This window comes from Cibotium barometz, chromosome 47, assembly GCF_041138505.1.
Source record: "Cibotium barometz isolate CiBa-2024 chromosome 47, ASM4113850v1, whole genome shotgun sequence".
Taxonomy (NCBI): Eukaryota; Viridiplantae; Streptophyta; class Polypodiopsida; order Cyatheales; family Cibotiaceae; genus Cibotium; species Cibotium barometz.
This window is the reverse complement of record NC_141092.1, coordinates 38,985,934-39,006,608: the sequence shown is the minus strand read 5'-3', so window position 1 is coordinate 39,006,608 and position 20,675 is coordinate 38,985,934. Positions and strand designations below refer to the sequence as shown.

The following is a 20,675-nucleotide window of genomic DNA, read 5'->3' as shown; positions in this document are numbered from 1 at the left end:
GCCGGGAGATCACTAGCTAGTTAGTAGCTACGGGATATCTTGGCGCATATATTTTGCGTGTGAGAACCAGGGTTTGGAGTTCAAAAAAAAAACGGCATGACTCCTAGGATCAGAAGGACTTAGGAGTGGCCGCGAGGAGTCAAATGAGAGAGGGGCATTGGTAAACACATGTGATTTTTTGGAGAGTTTTGCTAACTGGGTTCCGTACGAAGAAGAACGACAAGAGTGGGAGGACATATTCATTCAAGAATATTACCCACGGCATCCCAGTGATGTGATACGTAAGATCAAGGCCACATACTGCAAGGATTATCTTAGATCCATAGAGCACTTTTGTTTGTTCCATGCACTGATCTGGTGGAAGTGGTTTATCAAGGCAATTTTAAGGTCCATCAAGCTAGATAATCCAGAGAATCACGAAGAACCTCAGGAAGTAAGAAGTGTATGAGTGAGTCTACTCAGGGTCGAACAATTGACCCAAGACAAGCAAGGGAAGAAAGGAGGAAAAGGAGGGCTGAACGAGCTGAAATCCATCTCGCTGCGCAATTAGAGTTAGTGAACCTATTGTTGAGAGAGCAAGAACCGAACGTGACACAAGGAAGATCCTTGGATAGCGGTCAATTGCAGGTTAGTGTTCCTTCTAGTCTAAGCAGGGAAGATCTTTCATGTGATGACCAAACAATAAGGGATCTAGGAGTTAGCAAAATCGACCTGTACAAGTTGATAGCCCAACAAGAGAAGAAAGAGAAACTATTGTAGGCACTAGCGGTAGTGTGCCTAGAGGACTTAGAAGCTATCCGCGATTACCTAGGGTAAGACCTAGAGCTTTAAATTTCTAGGACGATCCAACTTTTGAGGTATTACCATTTTTCCAAATGGCTGTTCCAGCACAAAGAGCAACAATCCGGTTAGCCGACTTTGTGCAATTTGCGGGACGAGGATCCTGATGCGCATTTACAAAAGTTTGAGGTGACAGGTGTTACTAACGAGATAATTGACCAAGATCAAAAGCTGCATATCTTTCCGACAACTTTTGAAGACGAAGCAGCAAGTTGGTATGGCAACTTGGATGCAGCCTCCAAGGCCACGTACCAAAATCTATCATCTTTTTTGGCCAAATTTAGAAGGCAAGGTTTTCAAGATAGATTGGCCTAGCAATTAGACTACTTGTTGCAAGGAGTGAACGAGAGCATTGACCATTACATACAACGCATGGAGACCATTGTGAGGAAGATGGGAGTAGCAACCCCTAATGATGACACACAAAAGCGTCGTTTGATTGATGGTCTAAGGGATCCCGGGAGGCTCAGAAGTATGTTGGGCTTCGTCGGCCTGTTGATTTGAACGCGGCCAAACAAGAAGCTAGAAACTGGGAAGAGGTACAGCTGGGACAGCAATGATGGAGGGAATTACTTTATGGCCCTATGGGGACATCACCTATGGTTAGCTCTATGAGACCCCAGGAGGTCTCAACAATTTCCGGTCCCTCACAACCACAAGTGGTTGATAATACAAATCCAGCATCATACATGCCTCCAAACCCATATATGACTGCACCGACATACATGCTTCAGACCGGAACACCACCACCACCTTTAGTGAGCGAGTCAAGGGTGGGGGACATTGTGACAAGTGTGTTGGGAAAATTTAAAGAGGAGATCTTAAGTGCTGTGCGAGTTCCAGTAAGGGACGTTATGGCTATAGAGCCACAGCTGCCTACTATGCAAGCCAGTGCACAAAGTCCACCCCGATCGAATATATGGTGTGGAAAATGTCATGGCTATGGCCACTTGGCTACAGAGTGTCCTATTGTATCTCGAGTTGTACCTGATCAACCACGAATCTTGTTTTGTACTTATTGTTTGAAAAACAATCATACAGAGGAAAATTGCTTCATTAAGCAAGCACATGAGAGAAGGCAAGCGCAGGGGATGAACACTAATTTTAATTGCATGGATAAGAATAATATTACTTATGAAATTGGACCTCCACCTCGACCTTTCATGCAAAGAGGAGTCCCAGAACCCTATAAGCAACAATTGCAGCAAGGATTACCCGCACAAGCCCGACCTCCATTTCCACGAGGGCGAGGGCAAGGTGGAATGAGGGGACAAAGGCCAGGGTCACCATATCGGCCATATTTTGGCCGGGGTTATCAAGGATATGGAAGTCCTAATACAATTACCCAAGGAACAGTGATTTGTTGGAACTACCACCAAGAAGGCCACATTGCTGCATATTGCCCGAATGCAAGGGCACATCAAGATTATGTTCCTTTATGCAAGCAATGCAGTGAGGAGGGCCAGAGGAGAAAGATTGCCCTAAAAGTAATGCAAAATTAATAGGGGACAAAGGGAAGCAAATTGTAGATGAGGGTCCAAGTACTTCAGCAAATTTAGTGGAAGTAGTCCCTATAGTAGGTGCTAGGAAAGAATTGACCAGACAGAAAATCTAGAAAGGTGACATTTTCTCATAATCATCCAATGGTGGAAGTTGTCACTAGATCCCAGGGGAAAGTGCAAAGGACTGCGGAAAGCTTGCCGAAATCAACCCAATTAGGAGGAGGAAAAGTAAGCATGCTTAAGGAGGCATCTTTAGAGGAAGTTGTAGAGAGTCAAGAGCCAGTGTCGGATGAGCAATCGTCTGATCAACCTCCCATAGCACGTGTAGGAAAAGGCCCTCATTTCCAACTTGGTGTAACACCTTTCCCTGATAGATTAAAAGTACCACGTGCTAAGAAGGTCGGGATAGGTGCTAAAGTTGATCCAAAACCTCAATTTGATTTATGGGGTATATTGGAACGGTGTGAGGTGTCTATTAGTCTACCTACATTAGCGGAGATCTCTCCAATATGTCGAAAGCAGATGTATCAACGACTTGCATGTCGACGTTCGCGGGTGAGAAAAGAAGTGACCCCTAAAGAACCTTTGGAAACAGGAGTGCAAGTAATTGATATGTTTATGGATTCTGAGGCTCCGACTATTACGGTAGAAATTGGACATCATCAGGTCATGGGGGTATAGCTAGATGGAGGAGCTGCGGTGAATCTCATGACTGAACACACGATGGAAGAGTTGGGCCTAAAGGGTTTAGAGCCCACAAATATCATGTTGCGAGTAGCAGATCAACGTCAAGTGAAACCATTAGGTCTGCTTCAAGGAGTAAAGACTATAATAGCTGGATTGGAGTTTTGCATTACCTATCTAGTAGTGCGATCGCATTCCTATGGTGCAGCGTTTCCAATCTTGGTAGGACGACCTTGGTTAGTACAAGCTCGATGTGTTCAAAAGTGGCATAAAGGGATAATAACCATAGGTCCACGCATGGATAGAGTTCAATTGAGGGTTGTGTCTAAAGAATTCTTGAGGGAGTTCACTAAACCACCTTCTACAACCGAAGAAATGACGGGATATGGAAGTGATACATCCGTTGGTGAGGAAGTAGTCCAAGAACGCTTTGCATTAAATTAAGATAAGTATGCTCGTTTTCTTCAAAATGGGTATCAAATGCAAATGGTTGATACGGATGAGCCTATAATGCAAAAGAGAGAGTGCTCTAACTTTGCTTTGGATGCCAGTATGGGAGAATATCGAGTGCATTTTTCTTCGGAGAATGACTCTGACAATGACATTACCGATTGGTTGTCATCACCAGAGGAGTGTGTAGTGGATTGCTTTTGCATGGATACAATCAAGCAGAGGAGAGCAGAGGATGGGGATAAAGCAAGGCACCAAGAGCTATATGCCCTTATTGAGAAATTGCAAGAGCAGTTACTGCTAGAACGAGTTTTTTCTAGTGAGTCGATGGACGCATTATTAAAGAAGGTGAAGCTGCTAGAGGAAGATAAGGGACGAGCTGAGATAAAAATTAGACATTTGCAAGATTTGACCTTGCAACTTGAAGAGTGCCGTCATCAAGAAGAAACTTCTTGGGAAGCCTTACTTCGAGAAAAAGATCGTGAGATTGGTCGTTGTCGACAAGAACTCAAATATAATGCGAGGTATACTCGAAAGTTGCTCAGAGAATGTGAGAGATATAAGCAAAAAGATAACAAGAGTGAGGATGGCTCGTCGTTGCAAAAGATGAGTAGAAGGAAAAATAAGTCATTTTCCAGAGAGTTCTTGAAAGCACAATACAATGAAACAATAGGAGGTGATGGAGGAGAGTTCAATGATTGGACTGATTCCAAGATGATTGAGGTAGGGAGGGATGCTTTTATGGTCCAAATTGAGGAGCCTATCAATGATGAAGAGGAAATAGACCCTTTAAAGGTGATACCTTATACCCATGAAAGTCTTGTAAGTGCTCATTCTTCGCATGAAGAGGAGTGTAACACCAAGCAAAAGTTTCTAGAAAATGTTTGTTTCAAAGTGAGAGACCATCCACCTATACAAGCTAGATCTCGTCGACGATCAGCCTTTGTTTCTGATGCATTAGAAATTACTCAGCATTAGGAAGTTGAAGAGGGAAAATGCTTTACATTGGGGAGTCAAAACATGTCTTTGCTTGGTCCTATAAAGACTTGCAGGGAGTGAAACCTGAGATATGCCAGCATTACATTGATTTAGAGCCAAACGCTAGGCCGGTATGCCAACGTCAAAGGCGCACAAACCTTGTCTATGCAGAGCTTGTGAAAGTAGAAATAACAAAGCTGTTAGATGCGGGTTTCATTTATCCTGTGGCATACAGTGAGTGGGTTTCCCCAATTGTAATTGTTCCAAAGAAAAATCGTAAGATTAGAATTTGTGTGGATTATCGAAAGCTAAATGATAAGACTAAGAAGGATCACTTTCCATTGCCTTCCACTGATCAAGTTCTAGACCGAGTAGCAGGGCATAAATTGTATTCCTTCTTAGATGGTTTTAGCGGTTATCATCAAATACAAATCCACCCAGATGATCAACCAAAAACCACTTTTACAACAGAATGGGGAACTTATGCTTATCGAGTGATGCCATTTGGATTATGTAATGCTCCATCTACTTTCCAACGGGTGATGATGGCTTCATTTCAAGAGTTTTTACAAAAGTGGATGGAAATCTTTTTGGACGATTTTTCAGTTCAAGGGGATGAGGAGGATATGCCTGAGAAGTTAGCTAAGGTCTTTGATCGTTGTTAGCAAACCGGTATTTCCTTGAATCCAGAGAAATGTGTTTTTGGCATTAAGAAAGGAATCTTGTTAGGTCACGTGATTTCATCTGACGGCAATACTGTGGATGATAGTAAAATCAATAAGATACGTGATCTGCCTGCTCCTACAACCATGAAGCAATTACGAGGGTTTTTGGGACATGCTAATTATTATCGCCGATTCATATTGAATTTTGCTTTGGTGGTAAACCCTTTAACTATTCTTCGGAAGGATGTACCCTTTGAATGGTCACAAGATTTTCAGGAGGCTTTTGATACGATCAAAGATCGATTGATAAAAGCACCAATTTTGATACCCCCAGATTGGTCTAAACCTTTTCATATTCATGCAGACGCTTCACACACAGCTGTAGGAGCAGTTCTTTATCAAGCAGATGACAAGAAGGTAGACCATCCGATTTATTATGCGAGTCCCAATTTGACAGAGACAGAGAGAAATTACACTACAACGGAGAAGGAATGTTTATCCATGGTATTTGCTGTGAATAAATATCGACATTATTTATTGGGCAAGTTTTTTACAATTTATGTGGATCATCAAGCACTAAGATACCTTTTGAACAAGACAGATCTGGCGGGGCGAGTAATTCGATGGATGTTACTTTTTCAAGAGTTTGATTTTGAGGTGGTTACTCATCCTGGAAAATCTCATGTATTGGTGGATCATCTTTCTCGACTTTTGACTGAGGATATTGAGGAGGGAGTGGATGATGAATTGCCTGATGCGGCATTATTTTTGACCGATTGTACACTTCCTTGGTTTGCGGATATTGCAAATTTCTTGAGCACTGCTCATTATCCAGGAGGCGCCAGCAAGTATGAAAAAAGAAAATTTTATTGCAATCTCGCCACTACACCCTCTTTGGTGGTTATTTGTATCGTTATTTTCCTAGGGAGGGGGTGTATCGTCGTTGTGTGCGAGAGGATGAGATACCTTCTATCTTACGTGCACTTCATGATGAGCCATGCGGAGGTCATTTTGTGGGGGAATTAACTGCTCGCCAAGTATTGCTAGCAGGGTATTGGTGGCCAACTGTTTATAAAGAGTCTTTCGAGCATGCTTGCCTAGCATATACATCAAGGGTGGTAGTTGCATTACTTTGTACACAAAGCCTAGCTATCTCTACAGCCTTGTATTCCATACACACCAAGGAGAGGCGCTGTTGCTTGCCTAGCATATACATCAAGGGTGGTAGTTGCATTACTTTGTACACAAAACAAAAGAGGCAGCCGCTGCCTGCTAGAGAAGAAAAGGGCTGCTGCGCGTTCTGCATTATACACCCATAGAGGGTGGCGAAGAGTATAGTAGAAGAAGGGAGAAAGAATAGCCATTTGCTGGCTGCATACCTTTGTGTGGCCATAGGCATAGCGCATAGCAGAAGTAGATGAGAAGGAGAGCCACATTCTGCGATGCCTTAGTATAGAGATAGACCAAGAGTGGCCGCCGTCTGTGGCCTACATAAGCACCATATTGAGAGTCAGGAGGGCCGACTCTGGAGTAGCTGTGAGCACCACATTGAGAAGAGCAATGCAGTTTGCTGGCTGCTGCTTTGCATAAGCACTAGCGTGGAGAGAGGAGAAGAAGGGGTTGGCACTGCTGGCCGCCATCAGAATAAAGAAGAGGAGAGGCCATACTTGCCTTGCATATACATAAGAGCATCAGGGCGGTTGTTGCTGGTGCAGCAAACTGTGAGCATACACGTAAGGGAGAACAGCCGGCTGTTGAGGACATTACCCACTTGGATGCTCAATTGACTAATTTGGGCTGGTCGGGTAGATAAATATAAAAAATGATTTTTAGTCTACTTATTTGGTGGCCTTTACAATATGTGATTTAGGTTAGGGTAGTGATAGGTAGCTCGATGTTTCTTAGTGCTGTTGGCTCGAGATCTCCTTAGTTTTTATTGACGACTATCTCTTTTTTCTTCCTTTGTTCTTCATGTCAATGATGTGTCCTTTTTCTTCTTTGCATTGTTGGATGCTTGTTGGCTCTTGGTCTCTTCTCTTTGGATTGAGTCTTAGCTCTTTAATAGATCCTTTGGTGTGGACATGGTTCTTCTTGTTGCCACTTGATGGTTGGTGTTTTAATGCTTCCTTTGATGCTTTTAGTGTGGATGCCATGTTGTGTGCTATGGTCATCCCATGTAGTTGTTCTTTGAGCATGCTCATGGCAGTGTTTAATGCACCTTTTTTTTGCTTTTGATGCTTATGCACATGTATTTTCCATGATGAATTTCTCAAGGATTTAACTCTTTCCCAATGAACTTCCCAATGTTTAATGCCATGATGAGAGGGTCTTACCATGAGCTTGTGACAAGTCTCATGACAGTGTCTGTACTCTCTTACAAGATTAAACTCTAATCTTTTATGTAATGACTGATTACAAGATGATACAAGTGATAAGATGCAAGCTTATATACTAAAAACAAACTAAATGTCGTGAAACCCGCTCAAATTGAGCAATGGAAATCTAATTTTAAACTTTGATTAGCCCAATTGTTGCTAATATAATAATAATGATAGTGATTAGTGCTTAAGGTGATTAGAGATAACTGAATGTGGAGGATGGAATTGAGCTTGTAGATGCAAGCATTGAAGGCTATTTTAGTATATTTTTATTACCATTAATGAGTATAAGTGGCTTATGTTAAAAGACCTAGCTCAAACCTCAAAAATGCATGGATTTGCACTTTTATAATGACTATTTTTTGTCGAATTTCGACGATGCCTGCATTGTTTGCTTTGATATTCAAGCTATAGAGTCCTTATTGGGTAAGAAACAATCCTACCAGGGCTAATACTAATTTGAAGCACACAAGTTGAACGGGATAAATAACTAGTCACCAGAAATTCAACAAATAAAGGCTATAGCACGCGATTGGGTGTGAATCCTTGGAACTATACCGTCCCCGTGTGGCTAAGATATTTTGTCCAATGTTTGAGTACAAGGAGAACCAAGAAAATGATTTTTTGGCCATAAGGAGGTAATGAAGATAAGATTATGATTAGTGAGTTAATGATTATGATTAGTGATACAAATTTACTAATGAGCTGAAGTGAATGATTTGGAGAAGCTCAAGGAGGAAAGGGGAGGCTATGATACGATGTTGAAATCCATGGATATTATCATGTGCATGAGCAAGGTGATTAGTGCTAATCTTACACTTAAGCTAATGTGATTGGAGTGAATTACTCTAAGATGGGTGTAATCTAAGTTTACTCATGATGATGAGTATGTGCAATAAACTCAAGCATAATTAAGTTACAAGATTAAGAGACTCATAAAGAGGCTTAACATGTGTGCAAGTGATATGATTTCATTGCTTGAAATGGCCCCCTTTTACATGATGAGATATACCCTTGGGCTTGTACATCAATGTAGGATAAATCCCTTTGCTCATGTGGATGCATGCTATGTTTTGCACTTTCTTGGCTTACTCAACTCATTCCCTACCGCTGCCTTGTGCTCTTTGGCACCATCCTTCTCAACACATGTCCATGTCCATATGTAGATCGGATTGAAAGAAAGGGCATTGTTGTAAGTCCATTGAAGAGAAAAATAAGGCTACTTGAAGATTGAGAGATGACATGCATAAAACAATATTGGGGTGATGATCAAGTTTCTTTTGAAGAAATACACTACTCAAAATGTTTTCTAAGAGGAGAGATATTGAACTTGAATGATGCCATGATTATGTATTTACATTTAGAGAATACATCACATCTTCATTGGTGAAATAAAAGGGATATGCAAAGTTAAGTCTTTTTTTTCACACGAGCACATGGAAAATAAATAACTTTTTCAAAGTAGAGTACTTGAATATAGGAAGAGATATACAAGATCTTCTGATAGACAATTTGACAGGAATGCATGTGATCAACAAAATGCAATTCACCAATCTTTGTTTGAGTATCTTAATTGCAAGTACAATTTTGCACAAGTGTTTTAATTTACCTTTTAGAAGTGAGGAGACAAGGTGATCTATGAAATGAGAGATACCAAGATCCATTATCACTTTTTGGAGCCGGGATACCAAGGATGTGGTCTTGCTTGGTTAGAGAGAGGGGACATTATTTTGGCAAGGTCCACAACTCCAGAAATACATCTTTCAAAGAAAGCGGATGTCAAAGAAGTCAATAAATAACTACATAAGGTGAAACTATGATTTTTTATTCAAGAACCATCAACTCATGTCTAGATAGTAGAAGACCAAAATGACACCTAGAAAGATTGGGATATATGCATCAAGGTCTTACAAGGCTGGTCATGTGAACAAACTTCTTGCAGTCATCATCAAGAAGACTATGAAGATGCCAGATATACTCGATTTAGAGTGAAAACTAAAAAGCTGATCAAACATTTCAGTTTTTTTCAGTGTGTATTGGTTTTTAAAATTTTGGACCTGTTTTAAGACATGATAATTTTTATTGAGGAATCAAAGAAACATTGATCTATTTTTGTCTTTATTTCAATATAGTTGTACACTACAGCCTACCTTATATACAAGCTTGTCTTTATATACATGAGAAAATATAGTTTTACGTCATATACAAAGAAGTCTATCTTTTATATAAGATAGTCTAATTGTAAAAGATGATAATGTCTTATATATATACATTGAGAAGCTATTTTTCAAGACTGTGTTATGATTATTTCTAGACCTCTTGGCATGTAAAAATTTGATCTCATTTTGATACAAATAACAATACCCAAATACAAGATATAGAAAGGTAAATTTGTTCAATACTTTAAAGCAAATTTGTTTGGTTCATTAGAGCAAAAAATTTCCTTAATCTTTTCCAATGCAATTTGACATGGTAAAAGGCCTTACCTCAACTTAAGAGATTCTAGAAACAAATGAGTCTCCTTGTAAATTTACAAGGGTTAATTGTCACACGACATCACATGTATAGTTGTTAAAGTAAGACCATCTTTGAATCCTTTCGATGGAAAGAAATTCTAGATAATTTCTAGCTCATTAAACGTCACTCAAGGCAATCATAGCCACATAAAAATTACAAAGATAAATATTTAGAAGTTTGGCAACTCCACATATGTTAAGATCATAGGCTAGTGTTTTGAAAGTGCATGTGGAACTAATATGATACTATATTGAAGTTCAAATGGACTCACTAATTAGAAAAGAAAAAAAGTAGCATCATGTCCTACATATAGGAGGAGGTATACGATGTATTAAAATTAAATTTTAGATACCATAATCCAATGGGCACACTAATTGGGAAAGAAAACAAGTTACATCGTGTGCTCAAGAGTAGGAGGTAGATATATTTGAATTAAATTTTAGATATCATGATCTTATTTGTGTTTGGTTTAGAAATGACTAAAATACTTTAGAAAATAGTTTCAATCAATTAAATATAAGACCAAAAAGAATATAAGATGTGGTCTACTATATTTGTGAAGTTTCATACATGGTAAAATTTAGCATGTGAAAGTTACTTTACCATTTTGTCGAGTTTCACATGTTAGCTAGTTTGGAAAGTTTCACATATGTCAAATGTTTTTAACCATATTTGTAAGTTCCACACATGACATAAGTTAATAGCATGTTTGTAAGTCTCAGCAGGTGGTCGGTGAGGGCGGGGAGCTCGTTGTCACGCAGTTGACAGACAAAGCGGACTCAGTTAAAACCATTTACACTGGTTAGTGATCAGTACTAACAACGATAATGGTGACTGCGCCCGATCAACTTGTGAGCAGGCTACATGTGGTGATGCTTGATTACTGATCCGACTCGTCGATCGGTGAGAGCCAGAATCTAGATGGTACCAGCGGGTTGGTGAGAGCGAGGTGGTCGTACTAGCGGGTCGGTGAGAGCGAGGTGACAGGCCTATAAAGACACCCGTTTACATTATCAATCGTCCTTCAAATGGTTTGCAAAAATACCACATGTAAAAGTTTTTTAGTAAAATAATAGCATGTGAAAAAAAAAACCTTTCACTTGTGGACGCAAAAAGTTACACGTAGGAATAAATATTCTCACCTTTACAAAAAAAAAAACACATGTTAAATGTAATATCCACTTATTCAAGTGTTAATGTAAACTCGGGGTATTCACTTAAAAATATGTAAGTACATCATGTGAGTTCGAATGAAGAGGTTTTTTAATTTAAAATTTTAAGGTAAAATTACATAAATACATTTAGAGAAAGGATTTTTTTAAATCGATTTTGAAAAAAAACCCGTAAGTCCATTAAAAAAGGGATCATTTTATTCATGAAAAATTTATAAGTAAGCGGATTTTTTTAATACCCCTTGAACACATGTAAGGCTTGTAAGTAGTGTACCTCCGTGAGAATGTAAATAAACACTACATTGTACTCACATATGGTAAAAAGTCTAAAACTTCTAGTGTATAGTTGGGCCCGTGCAATAGGTATTGGTACCTCCCTGAGAATGTAAATAAACACTACATTGTACTCACATATGGTAAAAAGTCTAAAACTTCTAGTGTATAGTTGGGCCCGTGCAATAGGTATTGATTGAAGAAGAAGCTCTGGTGGCTGCCATTAACGCTCTATCCAGAAGAAAGTTTTGATAGTCTATCTTAAATCAAAAGAAAGAGATTAGTGATAGGGTGGATCAAGTATAGAAATCTCATACCATGTAAATTAATCCAAATGCTATACACAGACTAGCTACCATATACAGTAGAGTTGTAGAAGAACTTATCAATCTTATTACGTTAAATACATTGAAGGGGCACCTATTCGAATAGTTGTGACGTTTTAATTATTAATAAAATTGTTATTTTTATTATAAGCGTGTCCACACTTCTAGCTTACGTAGCTTTTTAGCCGCGGAGAGGCCTATAACAGCCAACACGTTTCGATGGGACGCCGCTACTGCTTCGATCGATGGTTCCTACCTGTTTATGGGTCGGTGAGGACGTGGGACTTCTTCTTTGTGGGTCGGTTAGTGGACTGGTTGAGCACTCAGCATGTGGTCGGTGAGGGCGGGGAGCTTGTTGTCACGCGGTTGACAGACAAAGCGGGCTCAGTTAAAACCATTTACACTGGTCAGTGATCAGTACTAAGTTACTAACAACGATAATGGTGACTGCGCCCGATCAACTTGCAAGCAGGCTACAGGTGGTGATGCTTGATTACTGATCGGACTCGCCGATCGGTGAGAGCCAGAATCCAGATGGTAGCTGGTCGGTGAGAGCGAGGTGGTCGTACAAGCGGGTCCGTGAGAGCGAGGTGACAGGCCTATAAAGAATTGTCAATCGTCCTTCAAATGGTCTGCAAAAGTCGTCACTTTTGGTGGGAAGTGGTTACAGTTTAATTCAATGCAAATAGCTGTAAGAGTTAGTTTTGGGGAGTTCCTAACTCCAGAGTCAGTATATAGCCACGCCCATTGACGGATTCGGTAGAAGATAGAAAATAGGTGGGTAGCTTCCATCCAAGAGCGGATGGAGAGTAGGGAGGGACTGTGGGTAGCTTCCGTCCACGAGCGGATGGAGAGTACGGAGGAACTGTGGGTAGCTTCCGTCCACGAGCGGTTGTCCGCTGGGAGTGGGAAGAGTAGTGTATTCTTCAAGGTGCCCGCTGACATGCGTCAGGCGAATAAGGGGGAGTATGACCCTATCTTCTTCACGTTCGGCCCTTATCATGCCAAGCTCAACTCCCCAGATTGTGAGCATTTCAAGCTCCAAGCAGCCAAGGCGCTGACTTCGATCGAAAGCTGTAACAAACTGGTGTCTCAAATACAAGAGCAAGTTACCCATATCAGAGATCTGTATGCTGAGCCATGGGATAACAGCCTCGGCCTGGACGCCCTTGCTCACCTTCTAGCTCTGGACGCCCTCACCGTCGTAGCTGCGGCCGTTCCAAACAAGACAATATTCCAACCTCCGGGCGTACAGTCCCTAGTTTTGCGTGACGCCTTTGTTTTAGAGCACCAACTTCCCCTCTCTGTCCTCAAGTATGCAATCCAAAGCATAGAGCCGTCCTTCAATATTGACCTTTGCTTGAAGACGGTTGTCCAATTCTATGCGCTCACTTCTTATCCCTTCCCAGTGGCTGACGATCATTCCGCCTGGTCTTGGATTGAGCCCGCAGACCTTGATCAGTCTATGATTGGCTGTATTTATGACAGTTTGCCCAAGAAGGTTGCGGCACCGGCACCAGCACCAGTGCTCGAAAAAAACTATTTTCTCAAAAATTGTAAAACCTTCGTATATAAAATTAAGAAATTATCAATGAGTTTCTTTACTTTCGAAGGTATTTGTACTACTATATTCTTTCGAATTTTGCAAGTATTGGCACTTTCAACCTAAAAATTTATAGGTATTTTTCAAAATTTGAAAATGATATTACACTAAACTCGGGTTCTTTTCGAGCACTGGCCAGGACTCCCAACGGCGGATTCCCCTCCCAACCGCGGTAAAGAGCACTGGCCAGGACTCCCAACGGCATCCCAACTCCAGGGCAGTGGGATCACTTTTAAAGTTGCAGCTGTTGATCCAAAGCAATCCACTCCACGCAGCTTTTTTACAGCAATTGACTTCCATGTGGGCGATCGTGTCTTATATCTGCCGAAAATCGTCGTATACGATACAACACCATCGTACCTCCTCAACCTCGCTACTTACGAGGTGTGCTCTCAGTCCGATGACGCACGCCCTGTCAGCTCCTACGTAATCATGATGGACACCCTGATCAATGCAGAGGAGGATGTGCAAGTGCTAGTGCAGGCTGAAGTGATTGATAACCAGTTAGGAAGCGACACCGAGCTAGCTAACATTTGGAACAAAATGGCTATCTATATGCCAAACACCATCACTGCAAACGATAAAAACACCATAAAGATAGTCAAAGAGGCATGCAAGTCCAAATGGCGCAAGTGGAGAGTGGGATTCATTGATAAATACTGGGAGAAGCAGCCATGGTTGCTCATTTCCATGTTGGCTGCTTTTATCTTGCTTGTTTTGACGTTAATCCAAACGACCTACACCACGCTACTATACAAAAAACAGTGAAGATTTGACTCTAAGTACGGCCTTAGTGCAAATACAACGTTATAGGCATAGTTGTAAAGCCATGTTGGCGGTTGTAAACTAGCTTGGTACACTGCTAGTGCGTAAGTGGTACACTCCTGGTGAATCCTATTAAAACCGTTTGTCAATCGGAGTTCTGAGTCAAAAGTTAGGAAAGTTCAGGCAAACTGCATCCAGTAAAACAAGTTCTTGTGTGAGTAGATAGGTAGTTGTCTTTGGAGTCGTAAGCAAGATTTGATCGTCAAAGCTTTCTGTGAAAGCTTCAGACGGATGCTTGCTATACAAGCTACAATTAGATACAAAACTTATCGTGCAAGGTGCGTCATAACGCGGTGTTTTTTCTTAATGCGGTGCTTGTTCTTATTATTATATTCGTCTTTTATGGACCTCTAAGTCTGCTTACGTGCATGAGACACGGGTCTCCACTTTTAGAGTTCTAATTTTGGTTCACGTTCTATGCTTTACATGATCACTTTATGCTCATCGTCTGGTGCGTGCCTAGTTTGGCTACATTTCTCATATCTCGTACATGGTGTGCAAGTTCTGCGATCTTATCTTGTACGTGTGCTCACAACCCGACATGGCAAACACCATACTTGTTAACGGCTTTTCCTTTTGGGCAGCATTGTGTTCCTCTTTTCCAAGGCCAAGGATTTCCTGGTTGGAAATACAAGATGCTATTAATTTTGGAAGGAGACGAATTGGCAGATATTGTTCTTGGTATTCTTGCATGCCCTCCTCAACCTATTGATCGACTTCAGAATGATGTTATTATTACCGAAGGTCCTATTTTTGAATAGTGGAAAATTGATCATGCACACTGGATTTGTCATGATAAGGCTGCTCATCGGTATATACTTTGTGCCCTTAACGATTCACTCATGCTAGATGTGTATCCGTTATCCACGTCATATGCTATATGGGACTATCTTATCACTATGTTTGAGAAGAAAACTATTACAGAGATTCTGTATCTCCGTAATCTTCTAGGCAAGCTTCAATTCAAGGCACGTACATCCATGTCTAGACACATTGAATCATTCAAAGGTATTATGACTCAACTTTCTGTAGGGGATCCTATTCCTTGAACTCAATTGGTTACACACCTCTTGATACGGTGAACGATCCTTTGTATGATAATATTGTCACTATATTATCTAACAAGGATGGACTTGACTTTGAGCATACATGTATTTCTTTGATTGAATATTCTCAACATCACGATCATCAGACGACGTCGGCAGCAGTAACTCATGAAACGGTCATGATTGCCCAAGAGTACATAGAATCAGAGACAGCCTTTGCTGTCCTCAGATGCCCATTTCAGCAACGCCCTTCTTCCTCCTCCCAATTTACATCTTGTGGCTTCCAAAGAGGAGATAATTCTTCTCGCGTGAGATTTTCTCAAAAGCGTTGTTCTTATTGTGACAAAACTAGTCACTTGGTATCTGAATGTTGGGCACAAGAGTACGATGAAGAACACGGTATTACAAATAAGTGACCTCCTTTATCAAGGGGTTCTTCCTCTTCTACAACCTGTGAATATTGTGGGAGCATAAGGCATTTATCCAGTCGATGCTTCAAGAGGCGTTATGATGAAGCTCAAAATCAAGCTTATGCTACTCAACAAAATCCTCATGATGAAGACATCAAGAGGCTAATTTGGTTCATTATAATGTCTCTCCAGAAAAGGTACTACATGTTCGTGATGGTTCTCTCTTTATTGCTGATTCTAGTGCTACTAGCAACATGACATATCAATTGCAATGGTTACACAATTATCATCCAATTCCTATCAAGCAAGTGGTTTATCTTGCTGATAATACAACTTGCCAAGTAATGGGTATTGGCGACTTGTATTTGGAAACTTCTTCCTCAACCAAAATAGGAGTTTTTGGCATCCTGCTTTTGTAAGCATGGGTGCATCTAGCTCTTAAGGGATGACTTTCTCTTTATGCCTCCCCTCTAATGATATCTTACTTAACTCCTCGCCCCAATCTTTTGATAATTAATCGTGTACCTTAGTAGCCTCAAGGTATCTCATCCAGTGGGTCTTCTTCGTAATAGGGCATTTCATCGGGCTATATATTGTTTTTATCTCCGCCATTGTCTGAGGCATTGAGCACTGGTATGGCTTCATGCCACAATACCTTCTATACTTTATGTTTCCCCTCTTGATTCCTCATCCATGGTCTGCCAATTAACCATACAGATAGAGGTCGTAGGGACGATTCCAAATTCCAAATACTAGGTTTACCTAGGCTGTATTACATCAATGGTGGTAGCCAACACATGCATCTAGTTTTCACCGAAGTCTGGAGGAGGTAGTGACGCACACATTTTCATTTCCTATTTATCCTTGGATTCCCCCTCTGCGGGCGGGTTGGCATATCTGTATGGATGTGGTTCATTCCGTTGTGACCGAATCACTACGAAACAACTGCCCTTCCATGGGGTGTGCCTTCCATGTTCTCAGATCAATCTTCAAGATTTGCGAATCCCTATGTACATACACATGATCCAAGGTCCAATTATGTACCAATTTGGATTCCCTCATGAAGGGTCCCCCCAATATTATGTCATATGTATCAGGTTGGTGCAGGAAGTCCATGACTACAAATTTTTGATAATAGCGAAATGTAAAAAGTCTAAATTTAACATTCTCCAAGATCCCAATGGGTCTTTAAGATGTTCCATCCAGCATTCTAAATCTGCTTTTTTTAGATTAGGTTTCCCCGAGTTTTCCCAGCAAATGTTTGGTAATGATGCTAACCCCCACTGCACCATCCAAGATATAGCCAATGTGCTTGGTACCCATTATGATGAATCAGAATGGTAGCGTTCATGTTGTCGCTTTCATATAGTAGCGTCCCAATTGGTTAACTGGTATCTTAACGACTCAAGTTTCCCTTGTATGATTCAAGGTTCATTTTGCTAGGGTTGGCAAAGTCTCATCTACAATATTTGTTGGCCTTAAACCGCCCTCTACCCATTCCTTTGCAACTATCCATAGGGTTGGTGAATTGTGTAACAGTTGTCCCAATGGCATTTGGACAGGCGTGGATAGCACAACTATGAACTCCCTATATATTTAGGTTCTCTTGAGACAGAGGGCTCTTCCCATAGATGTGTCTTGTACTCTACCACAGGGAAGGAATGGATGGAATCCCCTAACCCATTTTCTTCAAACATTCTGGATAGTGTGTCTTCTTGTTGGGACTCCTCTTCTGTTCCTTCTAGAATTGGGGTTGGCACGTCCAATACCCTATCTCGGTTTGGCTAATTTTGTGGTGGGTAAACTATATCCCTTACCTTGTTGGCCCTTAGCTTGGCATCATGAAGCCGTTAATATTCTTCGACTAAGGCCTTGGCATCTTCAAGCTTTCTTATTTCTTCGTCGGCATTGGGATATTCACATCGACCCCCTTAGGAGTCGTTGGTTGCTCTCCTTGCTTCCCTTGGTCTGATCCTCTATGATTGATCTCTTGACCACCTTCATCCTTCAATTGGGTGGATCCGATATCAATTGTATCTTCTTTGGATCCATCTTGGATTGTGACTCGTGTCTCACCCTTACCTACTTTTTTAACTCTTCTTCTTCTTCAACCAGTTCTGGGAATAGTCACATCTGCTCGATTTCTTCCCTTGTCTTCTAGTTGAGGTTGAGCTCTTATCAGTACATTGAGGTTGAGCTCTTATTAGTACATTGAGTGATGTGATCTTCCCAGATTGTACACTAATGGTCCAGATGCCAGTCTGATTGGTAGTAGAAGTAGGGTTACTTACTCGGTATGGACAATCTTTGATCAAATGATCAATTCCACATTTAGTACAGGTGAGCACTGGCATCATGTCATTGGGCGAAATCGTAACTTTTTGTGGTTAATGTGTATGACTCATATTCTTGTTTGGGAAATCGGCTACTCGATGTGGTCCTCTATAGCCAAAGCATTACAGCGGTCCCCTTATCAAATTCGAGTTCATGTCCTTGGCCTTCCATTGTACCGTGGTTTGAACACAGGTACTGGCATGTTATTCTGTAGGATGTAGTATTCCAGCATAGCCTGAGCCATATCCTCCTGATACTCTCCACTAAGTTCTATTTCCCCACACCATAACAACATCTTTTGACAACTCTTCAATCAACACTTGATTGATCTTAGCCTGTGGTGGTTGTGCGGTAGAACTGGTGGTAGCAAAGGTGAAGCGTCTTGAACTCGGAACATCCCCCTAGGTAAGTAGGAAGAGTTGGGTTGTCCCGTAGTAGCGGTGATTTGAACAGGTGGCGCTGATAAAGCCATTGGGGCTCTAAGTGGTGCTGGTAGCTATGCAACATTTTGAAACCTTGGATATCTACACATTGAAGTGTGATGATTTCCTAATTTTACACAGTGAGCACAATAGAGTAATGGCCTCACTCTTAACTGTGCACACTCGGTGGTGGTGTGATTTAATCTGCACATAGAGCACCACACCAATTCCTTGCGGGGGTAAAGGTGATTATGCCCATGCCCAAATGTTTCTATTCCCTCCTTGACTTTCAAATTTTCTAGTATGGCATTACTGAGCTCATCCACCATCATGTTTCCGACTTGCTTCCTTTGGAGTCCAATTTCTTGGTGGCTCAAGACATGTGAAGTCGTAGTTACTGAAGATGTTTTAACATCTTCTAGTTGTGGCAATTCTAACATATTGTCTTCATATTCGATTACCAATTTGCAGCATGCATCAAGAGGAGCAAGTCAAGCTAATATCAAGGTAATCATGCATTTTATGGTCTCTAACCCCCCTCTGGAAACAAGGCAACAACTGATCATCAGTTAACCTTTTCCAAAGCTTGCACCTCAAATTTAAGTGCTTCAGAGACAAGAAACATAGTCTCTCATCAACTCTTATTCCTTTTGTTTAATATTATGTAATTGTGCCACAGGGCTCCACCTATCACCACTATGGGCAAAATTGGGCACAAAAACATTCTTTAGCCTTGTGAAGTTAACCTTATCCTCAGGCTTAAGAGTTCAAAACCACTGATGAGATTTTCCTTCAAAGGTCAATGAGAAGGCATGTATTATTGTCACATCAGTGACCGGCCCGCAGGTTTCACATGTGGATTCAAAAATCTCTACATGTTGGATTGGATCCCTGTACCACTGATGAGATTTTCCTTCAAAGGTCAATGAGAAGGCATGTATTATTGTCACATCAGTGACCGGCCCGCAGGTTTCACATGTGGATTCAAAAATCTCTACATGTTGGATTGGATCCCTGTAGACGAGACAAGAGACACCACATACGCTCCACAAGAATTAATCATATTAGTCACAAGTCACATATATATAGGCAAGACCTAGATTGAGTTAGGGCTAGCTATATATAGCTCCAACATTTGAAAATGCTCTTACCTTATACTCTTGTAACACTGCATGAGCCTGATGCATTGGTATCTTTGTTATCTTAAAAGGGGCTACATAAATCTATCACATTCTTCAGAGTTGGAAGACCTTTGAGCGGTTTCACAACAACAGAAAGCAACTATAGACGCGCTTGATAGATGCGCAAAATAGCGGGCGCGTCTATAGGCGTTGCTTGAAAAGAGAAATTACGAGCGCATCTAATAGCGCATCTAATAGCGCATGTATTTGCGCGTGTATTGACGCGTCTATTAGGGCATCTACACTGAGATTCTAACACTGTGTCTAACAGCGCGTCTATTTACGCATGTATTAGCACGTCTATTTACGCGTGTATTAGGGCGTCTATTAGTGCGTCCATTGAGAATTAAACGCGTATTTAGATGCAAAATAGAGAATACAAAAAGTGAGATTTTTGTGTAGGCTGGTAAATGTACATCACTGCTTTCCAAAAATTGCCCATGATTACCAAAGCACATAATTTTAACAAAAACATCAATGCTTTTTTGCAAACCCACATATACAAAAATTAAGTGAGGTGAGGAGAATGAGACAATATGTAAAATAGTTTAGCCAATATCAATGATGGGCTACGGTCAATCTCATCCTCAATGAGATCAACCCTTGCCAAACTATCTACTTCAAAATCCAAACAAGTGTTTAGATCTACAAATACATTCAACCCACTACTACTTGTGCTACTCATGTGCTCATCAAAATCAGCATCACCAATGGTAGGCTCGTCCTCACGGGTAATGGCCTCAATATCTGTATCTCCTATCTCATGATCATCCTCCTCTCTCGTATCAGGGTCATCATCACCTCCATGGCCATGATTATCCTCCATACGCTCCATATTCGTAAATGTACTATACATCACTTTGGAACGTGGCATAATAGGTATGACATGCCACCATCTGTTATTATCCACCATTGGTTGATAGACAACCTAATTCAAACACAAATACAATCATGTTTATTTCCTTGCATCGAAGGTATCAAATATTTAAAAATGAGTACTTTTATATGAGTGTAGAGTACCTGTTCACATTGTTGCGGTAGTACTAGTGTGTCCTTCTTACTTTGCCAA

The 20,675-nt window shown here is 40.9% G+C and overlaps 1 protein-coding gene across 1 annotated transcript; it reads left to right on the top strand.

Moving 5' to 3' along the window:
* Positions 1 to 12,543: 12,543 nt before the first annotated feature.
* Positions 12,544 to 14,241, top strand: LOC147611662 (putative UPF0481 protein At3g02645). The gene is made up of 2 exons (XM_086785015.1): positions 12,544 to 13,398; positions 13,528 to 14,241. Exons 1-2 carry the CDS (start codon positions 12,588 to 12,590, stop codon positions 14,154 to 14,156), a joined length of 1,440 nt encoding a protein of 479 aa, XP_086641141.1. The 5' UTR covers positions 12,544 to 12,587; the 3' UTR covers positions 14,157 to 14,241.
* The last annotated feature ends 6,434 nt before the right edge of the window (positions 14,242 to 20,675 follow it).